The 22,571-nt window shown below is 44.0% G+C and overlaps 1 protein-coding gene across 2 annotated transcripts in view; it reads left to right on the plus strand.

The window, feature by feature from the left end:
• LOC144819875 (protein NipSnap homolog 3B-like) overlaps positions 1 to 22,571 on the plus strand; it is a 414,627-nt gene that overhangs the window by 380,580 nt on the left and 11,476 nt on the right. For both annotated transcript variants that reach the window (XM_078677599.1, XM_078677598.1), the window contains one exon: positions 2,461 to 2,547. In XM_078677599.1, coding sequence (XP_078533725.1) covers positions 2,461 to 2,547 — 87 coding nt within the window. The remainder of the gene's footprint in view (positions 1 to 2,460; positions 2,548 to 22,571) is intronic.

Consider the following 22,571-nt stretch of genomic DNA (forward strand, 5'->3'; position numbering starts at 1 on the left):
GTTAATTAAACTTTCTCTTATTCAATGGGCATATATACCAAATTAGCCCGGTCCAATCAATGTCAATTTTATCCACAAACAACAAAGCAAAAGCAACAGCAAAAATTTTTGAAAAACATGGGGCAATTTTAATTCACTTCATTGCATTTCTAACTGTCTCATTAAAAGCATTTATAGTTGCCCAAAGAAAACCGTGCAAAGTCCTGGTGTGTAGTATACAATTTAAACGCAGTTTATCTTAAATGGAGACATTGCTTCCAAACTATTATTGCACCCAATATTTTTTGCAACACCATCCAGGACAAATTAAAGCGTCGACGTTTCGACTCGTCTTGTGGCCTTAGGGTGATTTAGACCATGGCCATGCGAGTCTTCATCAGGACTACAGATTTGGGCAACCAAAGGAGCAGCATAGAGCCCCACTGGTAGTAGGAAAAAGAACACTTGGGTTCTTAGCTCTTGTTCCGCTGGTAAATAAATTAATACCTTAAGGTGGGTCGCGCCGAGTTGAGCTGTATGCCGAATGTTTGAGAGACGACATTAACGAGGGAGGCAGTCAAGTACGTCTGATACGTAATGGGTGCGACCAACATCGACTAAATTGGGAGTTACATACCATTACTTGACTGGATTGAAGCAAGCCTAGGCAAATAAACTACATTGACCGGCAGGCAAGCTTACCTTTACATTACCGGGTCCACTTGAATTCGAAATTGCAGTAAATTCAAGCCTAAATTGGAGGATTAAATTACGTCAGCTACGACCCACCTTAAGGTATTAAACGTCGACGCTTTAATTTGTCCTGGATGGTGTTGCAAAAAATATTGGGTGCAATAATAGTTTGGAAGCAATGTCTCCATTTAAGATAAACTGCGTTTAAATTGTATAATACAGACCAGGACTTTAAGGAATTGTATATTGTACAAATTTATTGTTTGTATATATGAATTTGTAAATATCACTTTTTTGCTGTTTTTCCAATCTTTTCTATCAAGCATTCTATAACTCTATCTCTTTGCACTGTTTTCTTTGGGCAACTATAAATGCTTTTTAATGAGACAGTTAGAAATGCAATGAAGTGAATTAAAATTGCCCCATATTTTTCAAAATTTTTTGCTGTTGCTTTTGCTTTGTTGTTTGTGGATAAAATTGACATTGATTGGACCGGGCTAATTTGGTATATATGCCCATTGAATAAGAGAAAGTTTAATTAACTACTCGATTAATTTGGTTCTAGTAAAAAGAATAGTTTGAGACCATTGTTTTTGAATGATGTTAACAGGAGTGAGGCTAAAGGAATGAACAAAAAAGGTAAAGTGTGGGTGAGAGGAGTACATACTGAAAGATGAAACCCTCTTTTGATTGTTTTCTAGGGTGCATTTTTACGGCTGTCACAAAACCTGGCTCTTTTTGGAAATGTATTTGGAAAATGTTTCTATAAAATGTAGCATTTGGCCTCATTATTTTCGAACTTTTCTCGGGGAGTACCCCCGTAGAACCGCCTACGGATTGGATTTTCTCTTTAAGCTTGCTGCAGTTCACGGCATCAATATAAGCCCTACCATTTTCTATTTTCAACAGCCGACACTGCCTTTGGTAAGATTTGGTAGATGGTTATCGATCAGGCCTCTTATGTATGGGTAGCATTGAATCATGAGGCCATTCCACTGGGGGCTTCTGCGGAATCCGATCTACCATTCTGCACAAATCCCCATCTTATTCTCATGTAACTCTATTGGGCCCTATGGGTGTCTTCTAAATCCAGTGGAAAATATATATCATTCAGAACACATATTTTGGTTCCCAGCACATCTGTGCAGCTGAAGCTTGCATAAATCTACTGCGCCCTTATGGCTTGCTTAATAAATTGAAATAGCATAGTGCACACATGGACAACATTGCTGGGGCATTTTCCTGTCTTAGGAATGGAGAATGTACTTAATATTGCTGAAGCCACACAGCGGGCATTCTTGAGCAAAAGGTGCATCGTCAGAGCTTCAACTCTTGCATTGACCCTGGAGTGGGGGCCCCAAAATAGGGTGACCACCTCACCTCAGGCCATTACGGACAACTGATGAACTCTCTATATTTCCTTTGCAGCTGATACTATTGGGTTCAGCCCAGCATACGCTTCTGTATGTAACATGTTTAATGTAACATGCATCTTAGTTCGGCTAGTGGTTATAGCAGCGTAGCATTCCCAGGGACACCCAAAAGGAAAGCAAGATATCTGATGTGATGAGGCCTCCTAGAAGTTGGTTAGTATATTCTTTAGCTAAACAAATTGGTAACTTGCCATGGTTGTGGATGGTGTTTGTACCTTAACAATATATATTTGTAAATTAATGTGGTTTCTTTTAAAGGTGGTCTGGAGTCTTGTGTAAGCCTAAAGTTGCTTAACATATGTGTCTTCTTCCTGCGCCGCAAACAAAAAAACATTTTCCTCAATTGTCTTTCCAGTCCATGTCCTTTGGTGGCATAAAGATCCAGACAGGCGTGCAGCTGGTAAACGCGTTGCCCAGAAAGATCCACAGGTTGAAGCGGCTGGTAAGTGGCAAATCCCCTTTTGATTGTGGCACGTCCAACCTTTTCAGTGCTGTAGCAACAACTTCTAGGGCATAATGTACAAAACATCTATTTGACAGTGGCACAATTACACAAAAACAGTGAACAGGGGAACATCACGTTGGGCCCCATGTATTTAGGCATGTGCTGTGTGCGTTCATAGCCATAACTGTCGAAGTTTGGTGGTTTTACAACTTTAAGCCAGAACCATAACTCTGTTTTTAACTGTGATTTGATACATATCTTTTAAGGGTAGAAATAACCTTTGCATTCTATGTTATTAAAAAGTAATTCGAGTGCATCTCATGAAAATATAGTCGCTTTTATCAAATATTAAAAACTCAAAATGGCAGAGTGAATTTAGAATTTCACGAAGCCAAATTGCGTTTTACTTTTCAGAAGTGTATGAAAGTTATGATTTAAAAAGCTTCTAGCTGCAGTTCTTCTGGTGTATTCTGATAGTATTCAAACTTAATTTCAAAACGATATTTAATTTTGGAGTTATAGATTATGAAGTAGTGTTGGCTGAGTTGACACTTGGGGCCTGAGTCACAAAGATAAACTTACACTTTTGTGTAAGTTGAACATTTTTGGGTGTTCACAAACTACGAGTTAATAGTAAGTTTACGGCTGCTGAGACATCGCCCTCGGACCAGAGAACTCTGCACATAAAAATGTCATTAGACAAGATTAAATGTATGCAGGGAAATACAATCAACACAACACTGAGGAGTCCTAAGAATTGTGATTATGAAGATTTTGCTCTGTTCTATTTGATTTCAATACACAACAGCGTGTTGTTTATGGCAAAGTACAAACTTCACCTTTTAGCATGCAATATAGTTTCCATACAGCCAAGATGTATTGGGACAAGATGTAAACAGGGCATGCTGTCGTTCATTTAACAGTGGCTTTGCTTTGGTATTGTATATCAAAGGTTCAAAGGTTCAAAATAAGCTTTATTCGATATTTGAACAAATATCATATAAGCATACCTTAATATACATAGTTAAAAAGAAAAAAATAAATGCATTTATATAACAAATGATCAAATTTTCAATTAAGAATTTCATACAAAGATTCATAGAAAATTAAAAAGTGTACATTTAAAACCAGATAAAAAACAAATAGGAGTAATCACTATCTCCACATTCAATCTAAAGTTTTCCTACATTTTATCACTAACTTTAAGAACTGTTCCATTATGGTTATCACCTCCTTATCTTCCAGTTCCTGTAGCCGCTCAAAAGCCGTTTTACATGTCCTGATATTCCATCTCTTTAGTAAGGGTAATAATAGGGGTTTTCTCAAAATCCGGTAAAACTTACAAAAGAGGATGGTGTGAATATTAGATTGTTGTGAGATAGTGTCACAGGGACAAAGAGAGGTGATCCGTGACCAGTCATTGCAATTTGGGAATGTTACATATCGATAAAAAGAGCCCATTCTAAATCTGGTGAGTAACATCCTTGTGTAGCACGGAAAATCTAGTGATAGATAAGGTTGGAGCCCCTTACGAGGTGTCACCCTTTGATATGCCAGGATGGTGTCAGAAAGTTTCTGTTTGTTCCATCTGACTGTTTCCAGATGGGCCATTAAATTCTTTCTCAGATCTTTTCGCGAGATGTTTTCTAGTGACGAGGGATCTATATACCATTCTTGGTGCCCAATTTCAAAGAAGAAATTTCTCACGTAGTTCAGCCAGTTTGATTGATTAAAGTATTTAGCCCCTTCCAGGTTAAGAATGTCTTGTAGCACCTCTCTATTAAAAGCCGTCTCCGGGGTAGTCCAAATTTTGTGCCAGAGCAGGAGAGGTTCGGTTTTAATGGTATCTGTTATATATGGGAGATCCAATTCGATGTGCATTTTATATACAGAGGTTGCCTTTGAGGTGGCGAGAAGATACCTTAAAAATTGGTTTTCCAGAATTTGTATCTGTGAAATATTTTTGTCTACGCCCCAGAGTCCAGCCCCGTAGGTAGCGGTAGATATGCATTTTGCTTTATATACAATTAATAGTTGTTTAACCGGTCTGCCCCCTATCTTTCCTGCAAAATCCCGGAGCCCTCCAATCGCTCTCGTGAAAGCAAGTTTCCTCTTCTCTATTGCCGCTTTCCAGGATAGCTTTCTATGTAGACAGATTCCCAAATATGTAAAGGCCTCCACTGTCTCCAGTCTTTGGTCCTCAATAAAGATGGGGCATGGGTTTTTTTTTAATCTTTTGTTACATAGCATAGTGTACGATTTTGCTATGTTCACTTTGAGGCCCCTGTCGTTCATGAAAGTCGTAAAAGCTGATACTGCTTTTTGTAGACCCATTCTGGTCTGGGATAGAATCGCAGCGTCATCTGCATAAAGCAGGATTGGGATCGGTTGACCTCCTATTTTTGGGAAGTCGCACTCGATGTTTTTCAGATGCTCGCCAATCGCGTTTATATAAAGGGAGAAGAGCAGGGGGGCCAGGATGCACCCCTGTCTAACCCCTCTATTGATGTTAAAACGTGGCGAGCACTCTCCCTTCAGACCATATCTCACTCTGGCTCCTGCTTCACGGTACAAGGCCCTAATGAAAAGAAGGATTGACGGATCCATCCCGATACGGTTTAAGATGTCCCATAGTTGGTCATGCTGGACACAGTCAAAAGCTGAAGTGAGATCTATATATGTTATATAGAGACTGTGCCTTTTGGTGTCGATGTATTTTGACTGGATTAGATGTAAATTGAGGACCTGTTCAATTGTACCTCTGCCAGACCGGAAACCGTATTGTAATTTCGAGAGTATGTCTTTCTCCTCTATCCAGGTGGTTAGTCTTTTCAGGATTATGCGTCCAACAATTTTCATTAGGGTATCGAGGAGGGATATAGGCCTGTAGCACGATGGCAAGTGCCTGTCTCCTTTTTTAAAAATTGGTATTACTATAGCCTCTCCCCAAGTTGGCAGGAGCTTTGTATGGTTTATAGAGTTAAGGACAGAGGTCAGTAAGGGAGCCCAGAATTCCATCTCTGCCTTATACACATCCGCAGGGATTGCATCTGGTCCCGGGGCCTTCCCGGGTGGGCTTTCTTTGATGGCTGATTCCACCTCCTCAAGTGAAAAAAGGATTTGGCATGGACTATCCCGGATAGAATTTATAGTCAATGAATCCGGGTTGAGGTTTTTTAAACATACAGGTTTGGAGTAGAGCTTCTGGAAATGCGCCGCCCACATCTCTCCATTTATTGCCATGTCCAAATTCCTCTCGGGCATTTTTACCCATGGCAAGGGGGAATTGATAAGTCTCCAAAACGCTGCCATGTCGGCCAACTGCGATGTTTCCACCAATTTCTGCCATGCTTCCAGTTTCAGTTCCCTTTTTCTCTGTTTTATGGCTATACGATATTGATTTCTAGCCTGGCGTATTTCTAATTGAGGTTTAGGTAAGATACGGAGCAAGTTCTTTAGGGAATTCAAGGCCTTCGTACATTTTGAATCAAACCACCCATTTTGAGCAATGATACCAGTTTTATACTGTCTCGTCATGAGTTCTTTCAAGGTTCGCTGGATTTTGATGAAGGCATTACAGATGTCATCAGGATTGTCCTTATTAGAAAGGCAGATATAGATCTCCTCCCTCCTTTTGTTGACTAAGTTCTTTAGGAGGTTTTTTGGGTTGATTTTATCCCATTTGACACAATATCCGTTTTTGGCTCCCAGCATAATTGGTTGTTCGTAAATATCTGTATGTAAATTCCGGCTCTGCGGTGGTCCCGGTAAGTCTAAGGTCATAGACAGAGGATAGTGGTCACTGTGTGGATGGTCGAGTGTGTCCCAATCTCGTATTAACAATGCATGTGCTTTTGAAAATAATAAAAAGTCTATGATGGTGTTCCTTGCTCTGCCATGAAAGGTTGGTTTGGTGGGGCATGGGGTCTGTAGGAGCTCATTTACCAAATGTAGGTTAAAGGAGGTAACAAAGGTGTTAAAGAGGTCCCCTGACTTTGTATGCATAAAATGACTGAAGGTGGGAAAACCAGGGTCTGAAGGATATGTATCATAAATGTCACAACCATCTCTTACTGTGTTTAAACAGATGTGGCAGTTTAGATCGCCCGCCAGAAGAATTGCACATTCTACGCCCAAGGTTTCTTTAATCGTGAACAGGGCTTGATGTAAGTTAGCCATGGCTTTCTCCAATTGGTCTACAGGGAGGTTATTGTAAAAATTGATAATTAGTAATGACAAGGACGGGGCAATATCCAGTGCAATTATCTGGAAGGAATCTTTCAATAGTGTTTTCCTGATCCTCTGACCAACTGATACACTAATATAAGTACATAGTCCCCCCTTGTGTCTGCCCTGTTTAGACCCGGCAGCCGGTGAGTGGAATGTCTGAAAGCCTTGGAGATGGATAGGTGAGATCGCCCAGGTTTCCTGGAAGCACAGGATGGAATACTGATTTATCACCTTTATCCAATCCGGCAAAATAGTTTTAGATAAAAGACCTGCTAAATTCCACGAGAGGAGCTGTAAGTTGCCAGTTTCTTTTTTATCTACCTTATTGTTAGGGTCTAGCTTGGCATTTGTTCTAATGGGAGGACAACTTAGACTTTTTTCTTTGCCCCTGTCAGTTGTTTGGACTCTGTTATTTTCCCCATTTATTTGGGAGTTTTTATTTGGGCCTGTTTCAGGAGTAACCTGCATATGATTGAGGTAGACGGTGGTACTCTCATATCTCCCACTGCCATCATTTACTTGCTTCTCTTGAATAAGTCATTCTACGTCCGCCATTGTGGAAAAGTAAATTTTGCCATGTTCTGTGTCCCTACGCTTCATCCATCATATGTTATGTGTGCATGACCAATATGCATATGTTATTCCCCATGTCCGATTAATGACGCAATTATAGTTGTGTCCACCTCTGGTATGTCATTTTCCAGTCCTCGTGAATACTACGAATATCAGGCCTATGTAAAGTTATGTTGCCACGTTTCTCAGTGTGCACGTTATTCCATTATAAAGTCCCCGTTTCCAGGCCTCAAAAGGGCCCGGATATCAGATTCAGTTCCTGTCTCCTGAAAGCCTCGCTAAGGAGCGATACAGCCCCCACCTGTATCCTCGACCCTTCACTTACTTCCTGCCTCGCAGTGCCCGGTGCAGCTTGGCTCTGCCTCTGAGTCTGCCAAAAGTATGTTATAGTTCCAGCTATCAGTTCAGTCCTCCTTTTCTGCATTCCTAAGCTACTGAACTGCATCAATAGTTTCCGTCATTGTCTAGCCTATTCGGCTCCACGTTAGAGAAATACTGTATTTAATGGTCATTTAATATTCTTCATCACGCACTACATGTAGAATAATGCATGGTCCAGTCTTAGAGTCAAGTTAGCTTTTCCCCTCATGACTTCTAGTTTATATCAACATGTTCCCTAAACATTAGATACCAGATAGGGTTTAGGTACATGTCGCTCCGACCCTCCAGACTCTAGTCTCTGCTCCTAGCACAGAGTTCGTAGCCCCCAGCTTCTCCTAGTAACACGTCATTGCCAGTTTTCGCGCACCATTAGGTTAGAGGTCCCGGCTCCTTGGGTAGCCCCCTCCTATGTTTCCGCCCCATTCATGACATATTCTGTTACGTTTGCACCACATGTCTATGTATACTCCCAGTTACACCCACTTTTACTGTTATCTTTCGCGACTGCTACGCGTCACGCCTTCTGCTCCACCCACTGTTACGCCTACTGCAATGTAATGCTATGTGTTTGCGCTATGTATATAAGTCAATGTATTGTTATTAAAAGCTAGCGCGCTCATCCCAGACCTAGCCCCAGCAGCTGCTGGGCCTCTTTTCCCCTGCTGGGCCCCAGTTGTCCTGCTGGGCCCTGTCACCTCTGTTCTATGCAGGTTGTCCTGATCCTGTCCTTATGCTGTAATAAACCTGCAGAAACTCCTACTACCTCGAATCTTGACTCTTATTTTATTGAGCTATCTGTTATTCATTCATTCATTAAAAAATAGATCCGGGATTATTTATTTATATACCACATAATGGCGCCCGAACAGGGACTTGCCCTTTCCCCACGCGTCGGTGAAGCCACGCCGACCCCCTGACCCTCTGCAGTCGTGACGGAACCATACCGTGCACTGGCAGATATTTCTGCTCCAAGTATCCCTCAGGCCCACGGAGGAGACGGAGGAGGCGGTCCAGCATCCGAACGAGACGGTGGAGGAACGCGGCGAGTCCCGACCAGAGCCCAAGCCGAGAGTCCAAGGTCCGAGGTATCCGGAGGCCCACCTGTAACTGAAGTCCGAAGTCCGAAGTTCGTCGTCCGTCGTCCAGTCCAGTCCGAGGCCTTCCGTTCCGTGCTGCCCGGTGAGTACCATTGCTGGGGTAGTATCTAGACAGGACCAATCTAAATTGACTCCTGGTCCGTGGGTTGGTGGTGCCCAGACTCACAAACGAAGTGTTCACCTAGGTGGATACGGGTCTTGATGCGTCCCTTTATGGGACCGGTATGTTCCGTACTGTTACAGCAGTGCATCCAGTAACTCTAGTCTGTTCCGTTCTCGAGAAATTCTGTTCTGTTTCTGTTCTCAGTATTCCAGGTAATATTCTGTTCGAACTGTTATTTATAATGTTCTTTATGTATTTTAATGTTGTGGTATGAGTGTGATGTGATTTTGTGTTTTCATTGTGTATTGTATTGTGTCCAGATTACAGTTCAGTCATGCCGCTCTTTTCCAAGTTACGTCAGTTAAAAACTAGAAAGGGTCTGTTAGAAGAAGCGGTTCCTGTCCCGCCCAGGGACAGTCCAGGTCACTTTATGTATCAGAAACATGGCATAAGCGCCATAATGTATCTAGATTTATGGGTAGAGTATACCAAACAGTTAGAAGAAAAGTATAGATGGCCCGTGTTGGGTACATGGGATGCCGAATGTATCATGAGAGTAGAAGAAGCATTATGGAAAAAGAAAGCCAGACAGTCACAGAAAGATGCCATCGAGTTATGGCGTAAGGAAGCTCATAGAAGAACCGAGAAAGAAGTCAGAAAGTCAGAGTTAAGTAGAGAATCCCAGGAACGAGCCCAAGAAAGAGAATTAATCGAGATAGGTGAACAAGTCAAAGCCGAACAGTCAGACAGACAGAGGCATGCCCTCATTAAGGGTATGTATCCTCTCCTTGCCGAAGGTTTGCCAAAAGCGACCCCAGAGGCATCTAGTAATTTCCCGCCACCATTAATTCCGACCAAGCTACGTCACAAACCGACCGCAGCTGATATTTTTATTTCGTCCTATCTGGACGACACAGTCCCCGAATATGCAAATCCAGTTCGCGCTCCGCTAGTCCCTGTAAATCAGGCACTTCCTGTTCCTCCAGATACCGGGGTGCCCTTAACAGCTCCCCCGGCCCAGTCCGCCATACAAGTACAATTACCGACCCTGCCAGGACGAAGAATGTCAGTCGACGATTCTAGTCTAGGGGCCGCAGGAGGAGGTCCTCCTCAAACCCCGCCGCCACACAAGCGTTTAACATTACTCGAATTACATGCTCAAGCGTTACAGCGCACGCCTAAACATCAGTCTGTTACAGAAATCAGGCAAACCCTTAACGAATGTGTCTATGATCCAGTTCCAGGCGAATATAATATGGTTTTATATTCCTTACGTGTAAGGAGAGTGACCGAGTATCTAGTCACCTTGCCGAATATGAAAGAAGATCTAGACAGAATATATCGTTTCATCCGTACAGGGGATGATCCAGAAAGTATTGGCGAGATTATGTCTCAAAGGAAAGCCGAGATCCAGCTCATGATATTAAAGTTCCTGATCAATTGTCTAATAAGAGAACAAGATTACCCGTCCAAAGATCCCGCCGAAATGAGAATCCTGACAAGGTGGAGTGATAATATAGCCGAGGGTAAGCACAAGACCGTCGGTGCTATGGAGAGTATGTACAAGAAAATTCGTAAAGAAATAATAAGGTTACACGAACAACGTAAAGCAGCACAAGTAAGCGAGAAAGAAAGTATCTCTGATCCTGAAGAGGAAGACGAGAATTCCGCCAGAATAGCGTATGTAGGAAAATCTAGATTTCCAGATCGCCATTTACGCCTAGAACACAAGTCTGTTTTTCATCATCCAGCACCAGAACTAGGTTCTCTAGAACAAGTATTTCAAGCTACCGATCACATTCTGAAATCACGAATCGGTTATAGTGAATTAAGTACCATGCATGAACAAGAACTAGCCCGATCAGCAGTCCGATGGATTACTGATTCTACCACTTTTCCAGACGAAATAGTGGCACAAATGTTTCTGAAACTGCCCCCAGCCGAGCAACGACTGGTGGGTATGTATATGATCCAGCACCTCATTACTCTGTATGAGGGTCAACATTCTGATCCAGGCCCGTTACATGATATTCTGAACGAGTTACTCCAGTATAGATGGAGAGGTCTAGGTACCGATTTAATTAGTGTCATTCTAGAACAGCGCCACAAATATAGAACGTTTCTGAATCCGCATTTTGTTCATGTCTCACCCCCAGAAAATAAGCCATTTTACATAGACAGACAGAATCCGTTACGAGAAGTCCACCCAGTCCAAGGGGCGGGTGGCGTAATGCAACGAGTGTTTGTATACACTCCGATTTCAAAGATGGAACTTCTTGAAATGAAGAAATTAATTCCCTGTCATGACAAAGATCCAGCAGGGTTCCATAGAGAATTAAAAGACATGCTCCGTATGGGAGAATACACGTACCCAGATATCATTAAAATGTTAAAGGTCCTGTTACCCGCAGGGGTGTATGAAAAACTAAAGGAAAAAGAATGGGAGGTGGGAGAGAAAAAGATCGATTGGGCAGCTCTAGAAGCTGAAGACAAGGCACGAGTACCAGGTACCGGTCTTGGAGATAAATGTAAAGAATTACCAGAATTATTGATTCAAGTTTTACCCAGATTATTGACAACAAGGAAGGAAGACTGGGATGCAATCTCAGCCTGTAAACAGAAACAAGATGAAGATATTAGTGATTTTTATTCTAGATTTGAAAAATGTTTTAGTATTAACAGTGGTCTCAAGACAAGTAGTGAGTCATACCCTCACCTTTTCGTTACCAAATTAGTCGAGAATTCAAGCCCACAAATTAAAAATCGAGTTTTGAAAGTCGAAAGCACCTGGCAAGCAAATACTCCGTCCCAGATGCTCCAGATGCTTCAGTATCACCAGAATAGAATCAGAGAAGAGCAAGAACACGAGAGAAAACGTATGAAAGACACGAAAATGAAAGTGCTAGTTGCACAATCTGTTCCTCAAGACAGTCAGAAGAGGGGTCCGAATCAAGCCAGTCATCCTGCAGCTCCCGTTAAAGGGAACTGCAATTATTGTAAACAGCCAGGTCATTTTATAAACGAGTGTGCAGTTCTGAAACATAACATAGCTACTGGTAAGACTAAAGAAAGACCACGTCCGCCTAGACAAGAACAAGTTTCACAGATTCCTCAGCCACAGAATGCACCACAGACAGTTACAGTACCGCAGCCCATTGCTGCAACACAGCACGTTACACAGCAGATGTACCAGTATGCGCAGTCTGAGTATCCAGAGTACCAGCCATATTCATGAAACAGCCTAGAGAGGGAGGTAGGCTTGCCTCTCATCGAGATACCTGTAGATCAAGAAGGTCCCTATGTTCACAGTCAAGTATTAGGGAAAGACAGAAAGTTTTTGATCGATACAGGGGCAAGTAGGACCACAATTAGTCATGCCGAAGTTCCAGGGGCTCCGCTCTCAGGCTCAAGAAATGTTTCCCTTGGATTTTCAGGAAAGCCGATAGTTAACGAGATATCAAAGCCAGTCACTCTAGAAGTAGGTCCATTGTCCCGTACTACTGATCTGTTACTTACTAAGTCATGTCCAGAAAATCTGTTAGGCATTAAGACACTGAAAGAGTTAGGTGCAGTTATTTGCTGTTCCCCAGAGGGAATACGTCTGTTCCTACGTGACTTTAAGGGTCACTATGTATTACGAGATTTTGATTCAAGATTGTCTAATGTTCCACAGCACTTATGGGCGCAAGGTCCAACTGATGTAGGTTACATGCAAATCACACCCCATCGTGTGACTCTCAAACCAGGTGTAGTGTTACCCCGAATCAGACAGTACAGATTGCCACCTGAGGCTGTAGCAGCCTTATCCAAAATTATTGACGAGCTCATGGCTCAAGGAGTAGTTGTAGAAACTGACTCCAATGTATGTAATTCTCCGATCATTCCAGTCATGAAACGTACTGATCCAAATGCACCCCCAGTATATCGATTAGTGATTGATTTACGAGAGCTTAATAAATGTATTATTCCTCAGTACCCAGTTGTTCCAGACATCTCTTCCCTGTTAACAGCCATTGATTCCGAAGCCATGTTTTTCACTGTCATAGACCTCAAGAATGCATTTTTTAGTGTTCCAATTCATCCAGACAGCCAGTTTCTTTTCGGATTCTGTTTAAATGGAAGGAGCTATATGTTTACACGCGCTCCTCAAGGTTTCACAGAAAGTCCTAGTATTTATAGTCAAGCACTTAAGAGACAACTAGACAACATTCACATGCCAACTGACACTGCCCTGCTCCAGTATGTCGATGATCTCCTGATCACAGCCCGTTCTGAACGTGCTTGCGAGCGAGCATCACTTACAGTCCTGTATTTTCTAGCCGAGATGGGGCACAAGGTGTCACCTTCGAAGCTTCAATTCTGTGTTCAGCAAGTGGTATACTTAGGACACTTGCTGTCCAAGAGGGGTAGGCAGTTGACACCCGACCGTATCCAGTTAATAGCGAGTCTTCCCCAGCCCAGAACCCAGAAGGAGGTACGTGCCTTTATCGGCCTTACTTCTTATTGTAGACAATGGATTCCCCAGTATGCATTTCTAGCTAAGCCACTGATACAGTTAACGGCACAGGAGGCAGCCGTATCGACTGTCCTCCCTTGGACATCTGACCACACACTTAGTTTCAACGAGTTAAAGAAAGCCCTATGCCAAGCTCCAGTTCTAGCTACACCGAACTACAGTAAGCCTTTTACACTTTTCGTTACTGAACGCGAAGGTACAGCATTATCTGTTCTTACACAAGATCAAGCAGGACAATACAAGCCCTGTGCTTATTTTTCGAGCACATTAGATCCAGTCGCCCAGGCTTTGCCTGCGTGCCTCAAGTCAGTTGCAGCCACAGCACTAGCTATCAGACAAAGTGATTCTATAGTTTTAGGACATTCCCTGACAGTACAAGTCCCGCATTCAGTAGAAGTTCTTCTAAACCGAACACAAACACAGCACTTGACAATTGCACGTTTAACAGGTTATGAATTGACACTGTTCCAGCCTCACATAGAAATCAGACGCTGCAACGTCCTGAATCCTGCTACACTGTTACCATCAGTTAATTCAAATCCTGACCCACATGACTGTGTGGAAGTAGTTAACATTACGACAAAGCCAAGACAAGACCTGACAGATATTCCGTTACCAGATCCCGACCTGACACTTTATGTGGATGGTTCATGTATGAGAACTAGTACAGGAGAACTAGTAGCCGCGTATGCAGTGACTACTGACACTGAAGTTATTGAAACACACCGTATTGATACCCTGTCCGCTCAAGCAGCAGAGCTAGTCGCTCTGACACGAGCCTGTATACATGCCAAGAACCTGAAAGTTAATGTTTACACAGATTCACGTTACGCATTCGGAGTTGTACACGACTTCGGAGTGCTCTGGCAGGAGAGAGGTTTCATGACTTCTCATGGAACCAAGATTCAGCATGGTCTCCTTATTCAAGCCCTGTTAGATGCCATACATTTACCGACATCTATTGCTATCATGAAGTGCAAAGCACATACGAAAGTCACCGACATTATTTCCCAAGGTAATGATCTAGCAGACCGCACAGCCAAGCTTACAGTACAGACTCCAGACATTCCAGTTAATCAGACACATACTCCAGATCCGATTACATGCATGACAGTTAAGGACCCTACACAAGATGTCATAGATATCCAGTTACATGCTACTCCCGATGAAATCAAGAAATGGTCCGAACAAGGAGGGGTCCAGACAGATCAAGGATGGTTAACGAAGGGCAGAGCCACATGGTTTCTCCCCGATTCTATGGTTCAAGTCATTATCAATACCGCACATAGTCCAGCACATTTAGGAGAAAAAGCTATGTTAGACAGTATCCAGAACATTTGGTTCAACAAGCATTTACGAGCTGCAGCCAAGCAGAAAGTCCGTACCTGTATGATATGTTGTCAGTTTAATCCAGGTAAAAGTGTCCCGGTGGAACAAGGTGGTTTCCAGCCCCCTGACCACCCTTTTGAGGTCCTCCAGATGGATTATATTCAAATGGAGCGATGTCGAGGTTTCAAGTATGTCCTTGTAGTAGTATGCGCTTTGTCCAGGTGGACAGAAGCATATCCAGTCCCAGATTACACAGCCGCGACCACTGCCAAGCAGTTGGTTCGTGAATTTTTCCCTAGGTATGGACTCCCTAGAGTCGTATATTCTGATAACGGCCAGCCATTCTCATCTGAACTAATGAAGCACGTTTCCCTGTTGTTAGGGTACCAGTGGAAGTTTCATTGTGTACGCCATCCTGAAGCAGCCGGTCTCGTAGAGAGACATAATCAGACCCTGAAAATCCGTATTGCCAAAGTTTGTAAAGACAAAGGTGTGGACTGGCTAGTAGCTCTGCCAGTCGCTTTGTTTTATATGCGCATGGTCGCACATTCCAGATCAGGTCTGTCCCCGTATGAGGTCGTATTCGGCCGCCCCCCTAACATGTGGGGTACTCCTAGACCCCGAAGTATTACTGATGTTTCATGTAATATGCTGACAGATTACCTAGCTTCCTTGATGTCTGCCCTCAACTCATGTCGTTCACAGGTTGCCGCCGCATTTCCAGACAATACCGAGGTGGCACCGCACGAGATCGTTCCAGGCTCCCTTGTGATGGTCCGGAATTTCGACAGATCAAGTCCGCTGGAACCACGTTGGAAGGAGCCACGCCAGGTCCTCTTGACCACCCGTACTGCCGTCAAGTTGGAAGGCAGAAAAGGATGGATCCACCTTTCTCATGTAAAACTTTTCAAAGGATTGAAACCAGTTTCTAAAAACATTTCCCAGGATTTGAAGGACTGCCAGAATATTGCTCTTAAGGACTGTCCCGCACAAGACATTATTACAACCCCTCCCTTGTTAGAGAAAACTCCGCAACAGGAGTATAAGTTAAAGCTCAGGTCTAGTAAAATAAGTCAGTCAGTTTGATTGTATAAGTCCTCCCCTAGGTGAAACGGTTAGATTGTTTCTGACATGTATAAAATAGACCCCCATAGTGAGAGAGTCAGTCGAAGTTCAATCAGATGTATCGTTTTTCTGAGTTTCGTATTATTCATCAGCATAATGATTTCCTGCACCAGCTATGCGTTCTATCTGTATTCTCCAGTTCCTCATGCTAATATGTCTGCTAATGCTACAGTAGAGCACACGTTTAGTGATCTGCCTCCTCACGAATATTCATACCGCCTCGCTATGCGCAACAACACATTTATCCGTATGTTACATTATTCACACCAGACCAGCAATGCCACTAATTGTTGGGTGTGTGGTCGACTCCCCCCTTTTCAGACACCGAAGGGAGTTCTGCCACTGTTTCCTTATCCATTCTCGCATAATGGTTCGTGTGGAGCATGGTCCACGTTAACGTCATCCTTAACAGATATGTCTTTTCTTAACAGTACATGTTTTCCAGACAAGCAAGGTCTCCCCCACAGAACAGGTTTAGATCTAGAAAATGAAGTGTATAATTTAGGTAACTATTCGTCGAATTTCATGGTCCTGAATGTTCAGTCTGATACTACTCCAGACTTACCTGCTATTTCAGTACTACCTGTCAAAGGCGAATTATGTGTCCGTAGTTATGGTTCCGTACACGTAGGACATAGTGAATGTACTACTGTTATCCAGTATAGTGACAGTGGGAAATCTAATTTTAAAGCTTCACGTCATTCTTATTTTATTTGTGGTCAAACTGCATATGTTCGTCTGCCCCTCGATTGGGAGGGAACCTGTTACATTGCTTTCCTACTGCCACCTGTTTTCCTAGCCCCATCTGATTATCACAGAAACACACATCTAGTACACATTAGACATAGAAGGGAGTCCCCAATTGTCGATTATACTGAAACTACTCTAGAACAGTATACAGATTTCAATAAAGGTTTCTTCTTCTTCGTAGGACCTGTTCAGAATAGTAAACTGATCCGTAGGTTAACAAGAACCCTTGAAGCTGTAGTAAATGAGACTGCCTCTGCTCTAGGTAACTTAACCGAAGAACAATCTGCTATGAGATTTGTCGTTTTGCAAAATCGTCTCGTCCTTGACGTCATACTGGCCGATAGGGGCGGGGCCTGTAGAGTCATCGGATCTAGTTGCTGCATTTTCATTCCAAATAACGCGCCGTCTGTTTATTCAGCTATAACCAGACTCCATAAAATTGCCCATCTGTTACACCAAGACCCAGGCACCTGGACATGGTCAGGTTGGTTCTGGAATATAATTTCCGCATGGGGATGGAAAGTCCTGTCCTTTTTAGGTATTGCAGTAGCGATCATATTCAGCTGCTGCCTCTGTATACAATGTGGCCCTGCGATTTGCAGCATGTGTGCTACCTCTTGTATTCCTAGTCCCAAGCCCCGTTCTAAATCCCGTTCCAAGACAATTCGAGACGAGCAAATGGTACTGTATGAAATGATAGATGGTATCATGAAAATTGATGTTTCCTGATGGAAACGTAGTGACAAGGAGGGAATGTGGAAAAGTAAATTTTGCCATGTTCTGTGTCCCTACGCTTCATCCATCATATGTTATGTGTGCATGACCAATATGCATATGTTATTCCCCATGTCCGATTAATGACGCAATTATAGTTGTGTCCACCTCTGGTATGTCATTTTCCAGTCCTCGTGAATACTACGAATATCAGGCCTATGTAAAGTTATGTTGCCACGTTTCTCAGTGTGCACGTTATTCCATTATAAAGTCCCCGTTTCCAGGCCTCAAAAGGGCCCGGATATCAGATTCAGTTCCTGTCTCCTGAAAGCCTCGCTAAGGAGCGATACAGCCCCCACCTGTATCCTCGACCCTTCACTTACTTCCTGCCTCGCAGTGCCCGGTGCAGCTTGGCTCTGCCTCTGAGTCTGCCAAAAGTATGTTATAGTTCCAGCTATCAGTTCAGTCCTCCTTTTCTGCATTCCTAAGCTACTGAACTGCATCAATAGTTTCCGTCATTGTCTAGCCTATTCGGCTCCACGTTAGAGAAATACTGTATTTAATGGTCATTTAATATTCTTCATCACGCACTACATGTAGAATAATGCATGGTCCAGTCTTAGAGTCAAGTTAGCTTTTCCCCTCATGACTTCTAGTTTATATCAACATGTTCCCTAAACATTAGATACCAGATAGGGTTTAGGTACATGTCGCTCCGACCCTCCAGACTCTAGTCTCTGCTCCTAGCACAGAGTTCGTAGCCCCCAGCTTCTCCTAGTAACACGTCATTGCCAGTTTTCGCGCACCATTAGGTTAGAGGTCCCGGCTCCTTGGGTAGCCCCCTCCTATGTTTCCGCCCCATTCATGACATATTCTGTTACGTTTGCACCACATGTCTATGTATACTCCCAGTTACACCCACTTTTACTGTTATCTTTCGCGACTGCTACGCGTCACGCCTTCTGCTCCACCCACTGTTACGCCTACTGCAATGTAATGCTATGTGTTTGCGCTATGTATATAAGTCAATGTATTGTTATTAAAAGCTAGCGCGCTCATCCCAGACCTAGCCCCAGCAGCTGCTGGGCCTCTTTTCCCCTGCTGGGCCTCTTTTCCCCTGCTGGGCCCCAGTTGTCCTGCTGGGCCCTGTCACCTCTGTTCTATGCAGGTTGTCCTGATCCTGTCCTTATGCTGTAATAAACCTGCAGAAACTCCTACTACCTCGAATCTTGACTCTTATTTTATTGAGCTATCTGTTATTCATTCATTCATTAAAAAATAGATCCGGTATTATTTATTTATATACCACACCATGCCGCAGAGTGGTTCAAAAAAGTTATAACAAGGTAAGTTCCAGTTTGAGTGGAACAAAGAGAGGGGTTTGAGATGGCCCCGTGGGTAGAACTGTGAGTTCGGCGTTAGAAAGGGAGCATTCGAGGGGAAAGCTATCTGCTCTCTTACTCCCTGGGTAAAGTGATTTTTTCCATACTGGGCAAATGAATGTTTAGGAAAGTGAAGTTTGTGTGGTTTGGAAGACATTAACTCTTCAGGGTAAAAGTAGGTTAAGGGTTTTGGCAGAATTGGTCCCCTGTGGAGGCCCGAGAACCAGTCTGTGATATGTGAAATAACCCTCGGATCTTTAAAAGTAACAATAACTACATCCCCTTCTATGTCTTTAGGGCGAATACCAACCCAGTCGGTTCTTCTCACCATTATTATGTCACCGTTTATATGAGGGGGTAGAGGCCTATTTTCCCGGAGCCAGAAAATCACCTTGTTTTTTAAACTGTTATGATTTTCGTATCCTCCTGAGTTTGATAATGGTGCAACCCCCGTTAGTATGATAACATTTTGTGATGCAGTCGGGGGTAGGTCGGCATATCTTTTGCCTCGCCGTTTCTCATGTGGCGCTGCAGGGTAGATTTTCCCCCGGGTAGGAGGGGCATTACCCATTTTCGCCGAAGCAATCAGAGAATTAATTTGTGTCAAATTTGCCTGCATCTTAGGAGGCGCTTTTGAAGAGAGAAGTGGTTTTTGAGTAATTAGTGGCTTCTTTGTAGAGACTGCCGGTTGGGTTTTATTCGGATTTAATTCCGGGGTTTGCTTCATAGAATTTTGATCTTTAGTCAAATTGTCACAACTAGTTCCCCCCCCCCCAATTTTCGTAGGAGTAGGAGTTCTTGTGACGGTTTTGGTTTTTGCTCCTTGTTCAGATTTCTCGCCCGCTTTTGATATAGGATCAGGAATTACTACTTGGGATTTGATCAAGGTCTCCGAGAGAGTGTGCAGTTCAGTAGCTATTCGTTTCACTCTCTCGAGTATTGGTGTTAATAATGCCTTCACAAGATGTTCCATGGCATCTACAAAATCTTTAATTGTAGGAGGGACACAGGAAGTTAATATTTCCCGTGGGGGTTTTGGTGTTCCCTCTACAATTTGTAGCAGTTCTTTAGTAAGTCTGTCCTGGGCCGAGGTTTGAGTTTTAGGGGTATTTTTTGTTGGTAGTTTTTTTCGCCGTTTTTTAGGTGGAGATCGAATAATAACCTGGTTCTTTTTGGGTTTCTTTTTCATTTGGGATGCTTTATCTGACTTTACTACCACTGGGGAGGGGTAAAACATGGAAATCTTTTGTGTGACCTGGGAGGAGGGGATTTCTATTATGTCAGGCCCAACAAACTCTGCAGTCTTTGGCAGGTTTGGAGTGACCAAATCAATGAGGTCGGCAGATGCCGTGATGGTGGGATTCACAATTTTTAAAGGGGATGGGAGCAAACATCCATTATTTGGCGGAAAGTAAGATTGAAAAAGTGAGGGCACATTATCTGTATTCATTAGATCCTCTACCGTGGTTTTTAAGGTGGAATTTAGTGGGCTGGGCTCAGGCATAGGAGAGGGAACATGTATAATAGCGTTATTTTTAAGTAGCTCTATTGATTGTCTCCTAGCAATACGCCTCTCTGCCAGGGTCAGGTCTCTGTCAATATCGGCCTTAACTTTGATGAAAAATTTGTCCAAGGGGCCGCAAATTACACTCCCTTCACACATAGAATGAGAATCGCATCCAGCTTTTGCCATAATTGTATGTGTTTTGGGCAGGGACGCAAATAAAAATAGGGGTGGCCCAGCCCGGCCTGGTCAGGCCTTAGAGGGCCGTAGAGGGCCCGCCCTTTGCCCGGGCTTAGCCCCGGGCGTCCCGCTCGCGTCCCGCGACGCTGAGGGCTTCCGGCTTTATGCTGCCCCTCCCGGCGCGTATGACGCGTCGGGGAACGCGCCGCCGCTGAGCCTGTCGGGATTTGGAGTCCCGAGGCGGCGGCGCGGCTGGTGGCGGTGCTTGGCGTCCTTCCCTCGAGGATTACAGGCGTGGTGTCCACTCAAGGACTCAGGGTAACACAGGTAACTGGACTCGTTTCCTCCTTTTGGTCAGAGAGGGCTCCCCCCGCTCCACCGAGGGCTTCCGGCTTTATGCTGCCCCTCCCGGCGCGTATGACGCGTCGGGGAACGCGCCGCCGCTGAGCCTGTCGGGATTTGGAGTCCCGAGGCGGCGGCGCGGCTGGTGGCGGTGCTTGGCGTCCTTCCCTCGAGGATTACAGGCGTGGTGTCCACTCAAGGACTCAGGGTAACACAGGTAACTGGACTCGTTTCCTCCTTTTGGTCAGAGAGGGCTCCCCCCGCTCCACCGAGGGCTTCCGGCTTTATGCTGCCCCTCCCGGCGCGTATGACGCGTCGGGGAACGCGCCGCCGCTGAGCCTGTCGGGATTTGGAGTCCCGAGGCGGCGGCGCGGCTGGTGGCGGTGCTTGGCGTCCTTCCCTCGAGGATTACAGGCGTGGTGTCCACTCAAGGACTCAGGGTAACACAGGTAACTGGACTCGTTTCCTCCTTTTGGTCAGAGAGGGCTATATCATTTTGAAAGTGTTGCAATGCTTTCATTGGGGGATGCCTGTGGAAACACACGGTGTGATAAGAATCTAGTAACAAATAAATACTTCTACAGGAGTGCTTTCTTGAGAAACACACGTCAGCCTCCAAAAAATAGTGTTTTTCATGTGTTTGATCTGAAAAAACAAAACAAAACATTGGAAGATCCGGGATGCTCTTACCCTTTCAAGAAGCTGGCAGCTATTAGCATCTCGATGCCTACCAGCCAATCAAAGGCTAAGGATGAAGCAGTGGCCTAGGAAAGGCCATTAGCCAGAAATCAAATATCTACTTATTAACTTGGGTTCCTGATCAAATACATTGTTATTCATGGATTGCCAATGGATATAAAAAGCAGACTGGTGCAGTAGGGTAACCCTACATGTGCAAATGGCCGTTTTTACAAGTGGAAATCAAGCCCGGTTCCAGTGGGTGGGCCGGGTGGGCCAGGCCCACCCAAACATGAGTCTTGGCCCGAGGCTTGATGTGAGCCGTCCCCCCCCATCAGTGTTCAGGCTGGCTCTCCTGATCCGAAGTCAGGAGGCTGCTGCAGCCTCTGCGCAGCCTAGCACAAATTATCGCGGCCCAATTGTCACATATAGAATGACAATGGGTCGAGTGGAAAGGTTTTTTTATCACATGGAAAAATATTTACCGTTGGAGAAAAAGAAGAAAACGGCTCCCCCATGCATGTACATATTCGCACGAGAAAAGGGAATTCAAAACACGTTTACTGGATTACTTTGGGGGAGTAGCAACTCGCAACTTTTCCAGGCGTTAAGTGGAAAAGTTTCCCCAAAATCGAAAACCTGTGCGGAAGCAAAAAAGTAAGATTTACGACTGTTTGTAAGGATGAGGATTCACATGATTGCCACTATGAAGCCACTTCTAATTTGATGAGGTGTTTACTAGAATGCGACCACCGGTGATGAAACTAAACATGTCTGAAAGGTAGAGAGTGGTTCTGGTCCGTCTTCTAAACTAGGGACCTTCTTGCATAGGGCCGCAACGCTTTGCGTCTTATTCTTTTTCGGACCATCTACTCTTTAGTTTGCTACTTGAATCGGAAATGTATAGTTTTTTTTTGCTCGGGGTAGATGCACGTCATTTCGCGATTTTTATGTTTAAAAATGTCACTCTGGTTACAGACAAAATATTCATCAGGGGCTTCTTAAAGGACCTGAACAACATAACTTTTATTGGGAGTTAAAAAAAAGACCCACCTTGCCCGTGCCAGTTCCTGCCTCTGTTTCAAATTGTAGTCACACCGGGACAAGCCTCATACAA

This window comes from Lissotriton helveticus, chromosome 2_1 (assembly GCF_964261635.1).
Source record: "Lissotriton helveticus chromosome 2_1, aLisHel1.1, whole genome shotgun sequence".
In the NCBI taxonomy this organism is placed as follows: Eukaryota; Metazoa; Chordata; class Amphibia; order Caudata; family Salamandridae; genus Lissotriton; species Lissotriton helveticus.